At 34.0% G+C, this 13,809-nt stretch overlaps 1 protein-coding gene across 2 annotated transcripts; it reads right to left on the bottom strand.

Annotated features, from left to right (window-relative positions):
* Positions 1 to 3,693: 3,693 nt before the first annotated feature.
* LOC122307762 (ABC transporter B family member 15-like) lies at positions 3,694 to 10,222 on the bottom strand. 2 transcript variants are annotated; one of them, XM_043120843.1, is made up of 7 exons: positions 9,684 to 10,222; positions 9,430 to 9,499; positions 9,107 to 9,285; positions 8,552 to 9,009; positions 7,688 to 8,228; positions 5,851 to 6,756; positions 3,694 to 5,370 (listed from the first exon to the last, which is right to left on the bottom strand). In XM_043120843.1, the coding sequence occupies exons 1-7, from the start codon at positions 9,912 to 9,914 to the stop codon at positions 3,982 to 3,984; spliced, it is 3,774 nt and encodes a 1,257-aa protein (XP_042976777.1). In that variant the 5' UTR covers positions 9,915 to 10,222; the 3' UTR covers positions 3,694 to 3,981. The 2 variants fall into 2 exon arrangements, with proteins under 2 accessions (XP_042976777.1, XP_042976778.1); XM_043120844.1 differs by having other exon boundaries at positions 9,445 to 9,499; positions 9,684 to 10,221.
* Between the last annotated feature and the right edge of the window lie 3,587 nt (positions 10,223 to 13,809).

Below are 13,809 nucleotides of genomic sequence, written 5' to 3'. Positions count from 1 at the left end.
CCTACGTCCTCGCCTCAAGCTACCCCTTGAGGATTCCCAAATTCACTATTCAACCTCCTTCAGGTGGAGATAGAAACCTATTACACCTTTGAACAACACCGCTACAAAGGATCCGTGTAGAACACCCTCTACACTTGCAATCACCTTACACGTGGTGATTCAACTATTCCCTGTGTAGAATACTTTCTACACACACAAGGGTTATACACACCCTTTTTCTGATACAAAAGCTGATAGTGGGTAGGTTATCAGAAAACACTCCTCAACGAGTGAAATAAGAACAATACAGCGCAAGCTATATCTCTCAAAATGAACAAGGATTAAGGCTCAATGTTTAGAGAAGAGAGAATGAAAGCTTTGAATGAATGTTGTATGCTCTTGGTGTTGTGAATGTGAAGCTCTCAAATGATCTATTTATAGGCATATGAGACTTCATATTCAAATTTAAAAAGATTCACATGTCAAAGACAACATCATTCACTTTTTCAAAAAATTCAAATAAAAGGTTCTTCTTTTTCAATTGTCAAAGACAACATCATTCACTTTTTCAAAGAATTCAAATAAAAGGTTCTTCTTTCTCAATTGTCAAAGACAACATCATTCACTTTTTCAAAAAAATCAAACCTAATCTTTTACTTTTGGCATATGACAAAATGAGCACACTTTCATTTTCAAAAAATTCAAACCTAATCTTTTACTTTTTGTATAAGTCTAAAAAAGCATCAATCACTTTTGAAAATATTCAAATAAAACATGCACATGTGAAAGATGACAATCAATCATCTTTAATATTTTCAAAGTTCAACCCTTTAATCAAGGCATGCACGTGCAAAAGATGACAATCAATCATCTTTCAAAATTTTCAAATTTAATTTTCAAAAATATTCATGCACATGTGGAAAATGTATTTTAATGCTTTATGATAAAATATTAATTTTGAGCATTAATCCTAATTTCGAATTTTGAAGAGATTTACAACATTACTCTATAATTTTAATGTGAACTTGTTCCCTTCTTGCTCATGCTTGTTTCCTTGATGTGCTTGACTCCATTGTGTAGACAACTTGAGCTTGAGACTTCTTTATTCTTTGAATTCATTTGTTATCATCAAAATCCATGTGTAGATTTATAATCACATGAAACTTGAAATCTTGAGTTCAACAATAACTAAATTTGTCTTAAAAAACCACCAAATTTCTTATTTTCTAAATCTGGTGTTATCATTGCCATTTCAACTAAGACGTATGTCATGTGACATGGAAGTAAATAAATGGAATAATATATCATGAAAAGAAACCACCTCCACATTGCATTTCTGCAATCTCCTCGAGCTAGATCCCTAAACATCTTGAGCAGTTTAGCAACTCTATAAAGCATGTAAAACAGATTCAGGTCAGACAAGCAAATAAGACAATGTGATGAATCCACTATCTTCTTTTAAAAAGGTTGAGTTTTGTAGGACTATATTCCAGGCTAAATCTCCATAAGCAATTCTTTGCTGCATTTGTTACCTGTAGCTTCCATATCTTAGGCTAGATTTTTGAACTCTGCATAGGGCTCGAAGCTTGTCCATTGGATCTTGACACCAATTTTTATAATTTGTACAGTAATATTGTGTAAAAGAATATTCTTAATTTTTATATTAAGTTATGATATTCACAATAATATATATTAATGTGATGTATTTTAAATGGCTTTATATGTCTAATACTTAAAATGAGCAATATTATAAATATGATTATATATGATAAAATTTAATATATAACAATAATATTAATTTGTATAAAAATGCATCCATATTGATATTCACTCCCAGTACAATTGGTTCTGAGTTTGCACTCGTTAATTTTTTAAAATAAAATTATTTATAGACCTCCCAAAATATTTAATTAAGTAGGTAAGAGTATTGGCATTGGATTGGTCATTTTAATATTCAAAATTTGAAGAATATGTAACTTTTTAACTTTTAGCTAATCATTCAATACTTAAAATCTATATTGGATTAACCATTATATTTTTTATAATAATAAAATATTATTATTTTTTATTATTTATATTTCTTTAATTATTTTTATTTTTTAATAATTTTTTATTTTATTTTCATAATTTTCAATAACCTCTAACAATCATATTCATTTTTAATTTCACAATCCAACAATCTATAATATAATAATCTCATACGTACATAGATGGTGAAATCTCATATTATATAAATAAAAATCTCACACGTACAATCTATAAAAATCTCATATCTATAAAATATGGGAAAATAAATAATAAAATTATAGTTTAAAAAAGTTATAGTTATTTTCATATATGGAATGTTGGATGGATTTACTGTAACTAATATTTTATATAAAAAAATATTTAGTTAATTCAATGTGAACATAATATCATCAATATTTTATAAAATATGAAACACACTTGTATTTAAGATTTTGTGCCATAAAAAAAAAAAAAAAAAAAAAAAAAAAAAAAAAAAAAAAAAAAAAAAAAAAAGGATTTTGCTCCATTAGGGCATTTGAGACCAAATTTTGCTCAATCCTTTCACTGCTTTGGATATTGCCATGGGCCTATCACCTATGGCCCTTTCGGACCCCCAACCAACCAAAGAGTAAAAGACCCGAACAAACTGCCTACTACAAAGAGTTATTCAAAGCCCATGCAACGTGGACTGCCACACGGTTGAGTAATTCAAACTACCTCCTCTATATGCACGTTGAATAGAAAAAGATAAAACTTGTTGGTAAGTGATAAGGATAAAGCCAAAGCACGTCAAGATATATATAAACTCCTGTTTATTAATATTTATCTTGTGTAATTATATCAATCTCATTGTACTTATCTAATGTAACCGATATGGTCTATAAATACAAAAATGCCTCCCCTAAATCTGCTCTTAATATTTATCTTATGTAACTATCTTACAAATCTATTCTAAGTAGTTATCTAACTATTACAATAATTTTTTTTATTAACTTTTCTTATTTTTCTATTAAGTCTGTTACTTTATTATTTTAGAAATACAATTATCTTTTTCTACCTTTCTCTCTTCTCATCTTGAGCCTCTCTCTCTCACTCTTCGATGTCTACCTCTTTACCTAGCCCCCTCAAACCTACCATCTCACACCTTTTCCTAAAACAATCAAATCTTAGTCTGAGTATAAATGTTCAAATTTATAAAAAAATAATAATAATAAAGAACAACAAGTACAAAAAAAAAAATACAAATAAAAACACAAAGATCTGAACAAGATCTGTTTAAATATGTCGAGATTAAAAAAAATTATATCAAAACACATGATTTGGATTTATCGTCCAACATCCAAAAAAAAAAATTCAAAATCTTATGCGTTATTTGAGTGTGATGGTACCATTTATTGTGGTGACAATGGTGGTATTTTTATTTGTCTATGTTATTCTAATATATATTGACTTTAATTTTAAACTAATTTTTTTATTTTCTAATATATCTAAAGATGTAATTATTATACTTACCGACCTATCATTATCTAAAGATATTTGTTAAAGTTTACTTTTTTTATCTTTATATATTAAATTATTCATTAATCAAGTTTTTTTTAAAAAAATCATACTAATTTTGTAAAAAATCTATTTAATCCAACTAGATAAACATATTTTGCACGTGCTCCAAATCTAGTATTATAAAAATGCCTTGGTAGAGAAGTAGAGTTAAGAAACCATCGAAAATGACTACGCAATCGTTTCAAATATTACATATTACAATAAGATTGTATTTTGAATATACCTAAATATTATTGCTTATAGATTACATCATCGTCCAAGACGTTACACATATATAGTTCATAGTTGGGACTTATAGATTGCAGAGTGAAAACTCATCTGATGAGTAATAGACAATTTCACGTCAATGCTAAGATAGAGATAATATAACTCATGTTTTTTTTTGGCATGGCCTGTTAAAAAGGGGCCCATTTGTAAGCCGGTGAATGTAACTTTCTAGTTGGATGGATGGCTACTATTGATCGGTGTCCTTTGGAGATTGACTAGTGAGTAGTACGCTCCACCAAGGCCCTTTGCTAGCAAAGATGAATGGGTCCCCCTCTCCACCACCCTCCCTTTATCCAACACAGCAATCATATCACAGATTTGTATGGTGCTTAACCTGTGCGCTACCACCACACTGGTCCTCCCCGCCATCACGCACTCCAATGCGTCTTGCACTACCTTCTCCGACTGACTATCTAGCGCGCTAGTTGCCTCGTCTAGCAATAGCATGGATGGGTTTCTAAGAATGGCACGGGCTATCGCAATGCGTTGCTTTTGCCCCCCAGATAGTTGCACGCCTCTATTGCCGCACAAGGTGTTAAACCCGTCCTTTAGGCCTGCAATGAAATCGTAAGCGTTGGCTAGTCTAGCAGCCTGTGCAATCTCTGTTTCCTCAACTTTATTAGATGCTCCGTAAGCGATGTTCTCCCTAATGGTTCCAGAAAATAGTGTTGGCTCTTGGCTAACAAGGGCAATGTGCTTCCTTAAGGATCGAAGATTGAAGGACCTTATATCTCTACCATCGATTTTCACCGAGCCTTTTAATGGGTCATAGAATCTCTCAATCAACCCTATGACGGTTGATTTTCCGGACCCACTTTGTCCTACCAAAGCTGTTGATTTCCCAGCTTCGATGTCGATCGAGAAGCCTTTGAAGATCATCACTTTCGGCCTAGCTGGGTATGCAAAATCCACATCTCGAATTTCCACTCTGCCCATTATCTTCTCAGGTTGGTAACCTTCTGGATCTTCAGGCTCAATTTCCGTGCATCGATCTAAAACTGCAAAGATTGACCCAACAGCATTTGAGCCCTTAGCAAGGTCAGAGGTCATGCTACCTGCATCAGCAATGACGCGGCCCGTGCTTACCAATACCATGAAGGTCTCAAAAAGAGATTCAGTTGTGATCTGACCCTTGGAGAGAAGTCTGCCGCCGTACCAAAAGTCTAAAGCCCAAGTGCAAGTTGTGAGGCTTTGAGAAGCACCAAGCCCAATACCCGCATACCATGACTGTCTCCTGCTCTCTCGTCGGGGTCCTTCTTGGGCCTTTTCAAGCATTCGTAGGATTCGACCTTGCGAAGAGAAGGCGGTGACAGTACGGAGATTGGCAACTGCTTCAGCAGCAAGCTTGCTACTTTCATCTTGGGCTTTCATGGCCTTGCTGGACATGCTTTTGAGTAGGACACGTCTAGTGTAGAAGCAGACTATGATGATCGGCTGGACCGCAATCATGACAATGGCAAGCCTCCATGAAATGACCATGCCCACTGTGCAGGCCACAGCTACAGCCGAGAAGGTCTGTAACAGAAGGGCCATTCTGTCACCCACTAAAGACCTCACCTGCAAAATTTACCTCCATTATTAAAAGAGGATCTTATTCATCATTTTATATTATATATTTTAAAATTAATTTTTATTTTTATTTTATTATTTTATTCTGATTAAATTAATTGAGTTATTCTACTTACTATTTATATACCATATATTTGTTATAAGAAAAAATATTTTTTTTTTGAAATAAACGTACATGATACGTGGTCTGTAGGGATATACGTAGAATTATTTTTATAAGTTTGTGCCCAAATTAATGTCTCAGCGAGATAGAAAAATATAAGATGTACGACGTCTATTATTGTTTATATAAATATTTTTGATATTATTAAATGTAAAAATAAATTATGTCGAGTCACTTATTTTTCTACCATTCTAAACTATAGAATTCAATCAATAATTCTACGGAATTTGTATCCATACGTAATCAACTTGTTATGTATGAAACTTGCTTTTATGTTTTAGAAAGTAGAAAAGATACGTACGTACCACATTAGCATCTTTGGCGAGTCTAGAGCAAATGGCACCACTAGAATTCTCATCTTGATCAAACCAACCAACTTCAAAAGAAAGCATCTTGGAAAGCATCCTCTCTCTAATCCTCTTCGTCAAGTTCTCTCCCATGTACGCGAAATTATAATGCTGAATGATATTAATCAACAGTGACAACACAGCCAACCCAAGAAAACAAAGTGAGTAAATTCTTGTCTTTTCCTTAATCTCATCATGGCTTTTCAAAAAATACACCGAGATCATGGACCCCATTGCGAACGCATACACCGGTTGAACAGCACCAAACAGTATAGCACCCAAACACCCCAAGCATGCTTGCTTCCACTCCGGAAGATTCAAAGCTAACAACCTTCGAAACGATGGCAGTGGAAAATTTGTAACTTCTACCTGATTTTCTCCAGCAACTAAGGCCCCGCGGGTCGGTGCTACCGAGTTGGTAGAACTTGACCTGCTCAACATGGAAAGCCTCCGGCTGCTCGTGTTGTTGGTGTCTGTGTTTGATATAGAAGATGATGAATTGGCACGAGTGACTTCTTCTGGGTCTGTCTGTTTCTGGGTCTGTTGAAGATGTACAAGGGAAGTGTAAAACCCGTGTTTGTTTTGGATCAACTCGTCGTGTGACCCTGTCTCCATGACTCGACCGTTTTGAATAACAGCAATCAGATCGGCATTTTGAACGCTGGACAAGCGGTGAGCAATTACGATGGTGGTGCGGCCAATGGCAACCTTGTCTAGGGCTTCTTGGACAAGTCGTTCGGACTGCGAGTCTAACGCACTTGTTGCCTCATCTAGGAGGAGGAGTCTTGGTCTCTTGATTATTGCTCGCGCAATTGCAATCCTCTGCTTCTGTCCTCCTGACATCTGAACACCTCCCTCGCCGGCCTGTACTTCATCATGGATTTGTTAATCCTCTAGATTTTAACGTCATTAATTGCTAATTAACTATTTTGAACTATTTCGTTAATACTCATTAGCGTGCATATATAGTTGCAATAACATACAGGCTAGGGTCACTTTTGCATCGAATTCTTTTGAAATTTTGTTAAGATGAGTTTTTCATTGAAAGCGGAGGAGTTTTTCATAAAATATATGTACGTGTGAGTTGAGAATGTTATATATATATATATATATATATATTATATTAGGTTCGATCTATAGTGGGGGGTCAACGAAAAGCAAATTTACAAAAAAAAAAGAAAAAAAAAAGATTATGAGCGTTATGTTTACGAGTAGAATCATAAAAAAAATTAGAAGACGTAATATGTAAAATGGATCATAAATTGTAAAAAATACGTCATAATTTAAACAAAAACTCTATGTACAGTCATTTTAATATATTCATTTATGTACTCCACTGATGATAATAGTTGCGTTACTTTATTTTAATATAAATTATTTATTTTGATCAATCACATCGGTAAAGTACATAATGAATATATAAAAATAATTGTATTTAACAACATTTATATCATATTAATTTGCAGAATAATTTTATTTAAAAACTTTTATACTACACATTCTCTAAATGACATAATTTGATGCAGAAAATAAATCTTACAATTTAAATTTTACAAATTAAATCATTCCACATCAATGATATTTTATGTAAAGACTTCAAATAACTTTATTCTGATTCGTAAAACAGTATTTTCTTATTTTTATTTTTTATGGACCGAATATCCTTTCCTTTTTTAGTTTTTGTGTATTTACCAAAGTTAATTAAACAAATAGAAATTCCTGACATTTATGCATGAGTGGGTGCGCGTGTAGCGCATAGTCTCTCTGTTTGGTGAAAGGGAGCAGCAGAACCAACCTGGGTATCAAATCCCTGAGGGAGCTGACATATAAAATTATGAGCGTTAGCAGCTTTGGCAGCCTCGACAACTTCTTCCATGGCAGCATCCTCCATACCGAAAAGTATGTTCTCCTTAATGGTGGTCGCAAAAAGTGCAGGCTCTTGGCTCACCAAACCCATCTGCGACCTTAGCCACTTGAGCTGCAACTTATCAATGGCAATCCCATCAAGAAATATCGCTCCCTCGAGTGGGTCATAAAACCTCTGCAACAGTGCTATCACAGTGGATTTTCCCGAGCCACTCCCACCCACCAAAGCTACAGTCTTTCCTGCTGGAATCTCTAGGCAGAAATCTCTGAGGATAATGCTCTCCGGTCTTGATGGGTATGCGAATTCCACGTTTCTAAATTCAACGTTGCCTGAGACTCTCTCTAAAATCTGGCCGTCCATGTTGTCGGAGTCAATCTTGGGGACTCTTTTTATCACTTCCATAATACGTTCTCCCGCTGACATTGCTTCAGAGAAGTACTTCAAGTTGGATAAAGCAGCACCTAACGCTCTGTTCAACAAGACCAAATAAAAAACTAATATAAATTAATTCTAATAACAACAACACTAATTATAGAAGCTGGTGCAATATTTGGAGAAAAAAAAAATTAAAAGAAACAAGATATCTCAATTTTACTAGAAATTGATCGCATACATTTAGTCTAAAAATGAAATTATAGTAATTTCACGTTGTCATAAGATGGAAATAATTAATGTTTTATATTAATTAATTGATATGATCTAGTTATCATCGTCCAGGCATGGAGGTTTAATTGCAATAACTGCGAGTTATTAATTTGATTGAGTAAATAAAACTAGGGCATAAATTCTTACAATCCACCAACGGCAATGGCGGCTCCAACAACGAAAATAGTCCCACCCTCAGCGCCATGGTACATGACAAGTCTACTACCGTAGTAAGACATGAAAGACCAAATGGCAAAGACAACGCCGTTGCTTCCGATGGCCAAGCCTTTAGCCAACCCCTGCCTTAAACCCAACTCCACCGACCCCTGTAAAGCTGCAGAGAACGCTGCAATTGCCTTGCTCTCCCCCACAAACGCATAAACGGTTCTGATAGAAGATATTGCCTGCTCTGCTGTCATACCTGCATGATTATACTCTTCCCTCATATTCCTCGCCAGTCCCATCAGAGTCCTCCCGTACATCAAACCAGGTATTACCAAAAGCACAATAAATGGGAACCCCACGATAGCTAGTCTCCATAGCAATAAGAACGCTGCTATATAGCTTCCAACGAACATAAAAGCATTCGTCAACAAATTTGGGACCTGATTGTTCGATCGAAATGGAAATCATTAACAAAAAAAAACTTACAGTGGTTTATATGTGATTAATTAACATGTAATTAATCAAGGATCTATATACCTTTTCGCCTATAACATCTTGAATTACGAGGCTGTCATTTGAGACACTTTGGATGACCTCGGATGTGCTTGTCACATGCAAATCAAAGTAACCCACATCTTGCCGCAACACTGCCTTCAAATATCTAGCTCTCATCCTTGTGGCTTGTCTCTCGCCTGTTCTGGTCCAACAATACCCCTCTGGATCAAGTAAGATGACCCCCCCCAAAAAAAAAAAAAAAAAATATTGGGTTCCCCATCATCGATTTTTTCGTGAACAATCAATAATCGCGGTTTAATCTATGATAAATTCTAGCTTAATATTTAGAAAAAAAAAACCATTACCACAGTGCAACCCACCTAGGAAGCAAGCTACAAATGATCCACAGGCCAAGTACACAAGAGCCACTGCGTTCTGTCAGCCACGAAACCAAAACCCAATTAGCTTTGGCTAATATGTCTGGTTTGCTTATGCTGTATTCACACATGCGTGCGCGCGCGCGCGCGCGTGTGTGTGTGTGTGTGAGAGAGAGAGAGAGAGAGAGAGAGAGAGAGAGAGAGAGAGAGAGAGAGAGAGAGAGAGAGAGAGAGAGAGAGACCCTATTGAAGTTACACAGAAAATTCTGTGTTAAAGAAACTGAGGCAACGCCGATATTGTTCATCAACCGGCTACTGATAAACAACACCAGCGGCGTAGAGAACCCGTCCCCAACGGATCCGAGGATCCCAAGAGCCATCAACCACAAGTCTACGCCATCTGCATGCATGAATATGGATCGTATAGAACCCTTCCTCTTCTGTACGACCACACTGCCTTTTTCCTTTCCCATTTTTCCACTCTATATAGCTTGGGAAACAAGCAATATATAGTAAGATTTCCGAACCACTTAGGTGGTTGTACTACCTGTTAATTTCTTTCCGAAAGGGGATCTTCAATCCCTGGCAAGTAAACAAATAAATATGGATCGACAATATATATAGGTGTGCGTGTTTGAGAGAATTGCCAAAGAATTAATGGTGAAAGAAGCTCAGGCTTTGATCAGCAAGTAGTTGATAGCATGAGGAGAGTCGAGTGTATTAGTTGATCAACATATATGTGCCGAGGGAGACGACTTTAATGCTCTTTGCAATTCAGGAAATTATTAAAAAAAAAAAAAAAAAAACGGAAGGATATAATCTATGAAAGCGTCATTAATGACGATGAGTGGGAGACCCACTATGGGATTGCGACTGCACTATACACCACCACCAAATTAAGCCTTTTCTTTAAAAATTGCAGGGCTTTACAATAGCGGACCCGTACTGGAGGCCTCTCGTGCTTCCCTGTTTTTAAGTTATCTGTCTCATCCTGAAAATCTAGCGCAGGATACTCGTTCAGCATCAGTGTTGGGGGGTTTAGGAGAAACGACAAAAGAAATTCGACAGTGGTGTTTTTTTCACTTCTTTTCTTGTTTTCTAACTGTACGATTTTTGGGGGTGGCATCATGTCATGCTCCTCCATGTATAGCAGAACACAGTGACACCAAAATAATATTGTTCGTCATATACATATTACGTATTTCTTAATTTAAACCCGTATTGCATGCATGTTTGTACGTACGTAGGTAGGTAATTCGAGGAGACCTTCAACTTACTAAAGCCACTCTCACACTAGCCTTGCGTTCAACTCACCGGTATGAACAAGAGTACGGTCGGTTTGTGATGTGTATCCTTAATTCAGGTCAAACGTGGCACGCCTTACAACCAATTGTACGTGTTTCGAATAAGTAAAAGTTTAATAAACAAACAGCATAGTTTAATTTCTTTATTTTAAATATATAAATACAAGTTCGGAATAACTTTACATATACAGAGAAATTTAAAAAAGAAAAAACAATTGATGATCGGAAGAATCAAGGGCATGCAACTGGATGTGAATTCTTAACGCATCCCAATACGCACTGAAAATTGTGCGCACTGAAAACCATGCATGCTAATAATATATATGCCCACAAATTTCAATGAGATAAGGAAAAATTTGGGTTGGGAATGGGAATTGGACAGTCTGTTTGGGTATTTATTTTTTTCTGAAATTTTCTTTTCAAGATTCTTATTTTAAAGAAAATTTTATAAATCATATATACTACCTATTTTATTAAGATTAATGAGATCTTGATAATATGTTTATAAATTTGTTTTAAAATTCTATATTTTGTCATTACTGACCAATCATCATATCTATAAATGTATTATATATATTTTAATTAAGTTGTTATCTATTAAAATTTAAGATTAAAAATAAATTATAGGTTGTTAAAAGATCTGCCTTTTTTCCTAAAAAGGTGGTGGTGTCAAAACGATATCATAGATAATAAAGTATTAAAATTGTTGACAAGAAAGATGTTTGAAAAAAAAAACCAAGGAAAAGGCAAAAGGGAAGGCAAAAAGGCGAACATATTCCCGATTTAATTAGGTCGAAGCATATGTGGTTTAAGTTTTCGTTCGGGTGTGAATAATAATATTTTATGAATCTTATTGAGATTTATTTAAATGTATAAAATAAGTTGATATATATTTAACTTTTTATAAAAAGTTGAAGAAAATAATAAGTATATCTCAACTATAATTGATTTGAGATAGATTGAAATGAATTTGGTGTTAAGATATAAAATAAATAATAAAATATATATATATATATATTCTTATTAGTTTAAAATTTTGGAATAAGTAGTAATTTCACATACTATCAGAGTAGTGGTCTTGATCGAGTTAGAACCTTGACTCTACACTATAGCTATCATATGTAATTAAATATTTCACGAGTTGGATCATCTATTGAGAGAGAGTTTGATTCACATGTAAGGAAAAGTGTTAAGATATAAATTAATAAATGAAAAAATATACAAATTCTTATCCGTTTAAACTTTTAAAAGAAATGCTGATTTCACATTTGGCACCCCAAAATAGATTGTATAGAAAACTATTCAATTTCTTCAGCACATGAGGAAAGCTGGCAATTGCCACAGCACCCAACTTTTCATGTCACCAAAGTTTGAACGATGGGACTAGAACCGTGCACGCATGGAGACGTCTTTAAGTCCACGTCTACTTTTCATTAAAGACACTATATATAGTGTGCGATATGATATTGCACCAACAATGGTAAACGTATAGTCGTTTTTTTGGGACCAAAAACATGATTGATGATAATGATAATCGTGTCCTTTTTTAATTTATAGGAAAACTAAGGAAACGCAAATATATAAGAGAAATTGATGTATATGGAAGTCTTACGTCACTATCCAATCAATATAACATGTGATGGTTTCTATTTCCCTTGCAGCCTCCAGGCGGCTTAATTTCTTATGCGCATGAACTCAAACAAATTTATTACAAAAAAAATTACTTATTTGTAATTAGTTATTTCCAGCAAAATCATTATTTTTAATTAAAATGAGTATGTTTTCTCCGCGAATAGTTCATTTCGTTGCAAAAGATTGATTACAAATATCTATTTTTCTTATAGTAAAAAAACTATATTAATAATGTTATTAATACAGGAGATAATTAGACTATATATTATAATATATGTCACAAATTAGGGACAAGCTGTAGTGTTTTGATTTAAAGTTTTTCAATTATTTAATGAAAGTATCGAAAGCGAAAAAAATATTGACCAAGGAAAAGAAGATAATAATTATAAGCAACATGCATCTTTTTTTTTATGCCACTTTAGATCATGTCACATATATATGTCTGCTACTATATATATTGTGCAGTAGATGGAGAAGTTTAAAGGAAAATAAAGATCAGATTAGTACACCAATTGCGACGTACTGTGCTATTAAAGGAATCGATTATTGCTTTAGATCGATGCTTGATCCACAACCTTTATGTGAGGAGACAACAACATTTTATGACAAAGTATGCACTTCTTAGTGTTTTGGAGATTTGGTTCTCTAATCTAATGATCCCACCACGTTTGTGAAAGTAAATTAATTATAAAAAATTTCAAAGAAAAATGAAGGGGTGTGTCGGCCTTTAGTGCACGCTTGGGATTGCAATGAGTAATTTAGCTTTTAAATTAAGGCTTATATATAATTGCAGAGCTTAAGTAATAAGCATTACTATTAAAAAGTTATTTAGTACTATTTTATAAGAACTATATGTTTAAAACACTTTCAACACATGTTTAGAAAAAAAAAAAGATTTAAAAATGGTTTTTGAAGTAGAAATGATAAATTTTATAATAAAAAAACAATTAAAGTAATCTAATAGAATTTTCAGCAATTATAATGAATTTTTTTTTCAATGATGCATAAGTGAAATAGTATGTAATAAAATTATGCATAAGATAAAGGTATTGTTGTAATTATGTAAAAGTGATGGTATTTTCTCCCATTGAAAAAGTGTGTTTTTCTAATTTTTTTAATATTAAAAAATACTTTAATATATACCGAACGAAACAACTTAATTTTGTTATATTAAAGTATTTTTAAAATTCCTAACGCAACACTAAACATGTACAAAGGTTGGTATATATTCGACGTACTCTAGCTTTTGGTTCTCCATGCTAGTATGGAACTGCTGGTGGGATCCAAAACTTTAATCCAGGTGTCATCTGGGTGGACCTTTATCGGTCTTGGAAAAGAACTCGCTTGCTATCATGGTTTAATTACTAATTGTTGCCATGTTCCCTAACAATTGTTAAAGTTCTTGTTCTTCCATGTTAGTGATCATTTGTTT

Source organism: Carya illinoinensis, chromosome 4 (assembly GCF_018687715.1).
Source record: "Carya illinoinensis cultivar Pawnee chromosome 4, C.illinoinensisPawnee_v1, whole genome shotgun sequence".
Classification (NCBI taxonomy): domain Eukaryota; kingdom Viridiplantae; phylum Streptophyta; class Magnoliopsida; order Fagales; family Juglandaceae; genus Carya; species Carya illinoinensis.
Note: the sequence above shows the minus strand (reverse complement) of the source record. Positions and strands in the feature narration are given on the sequence as shown.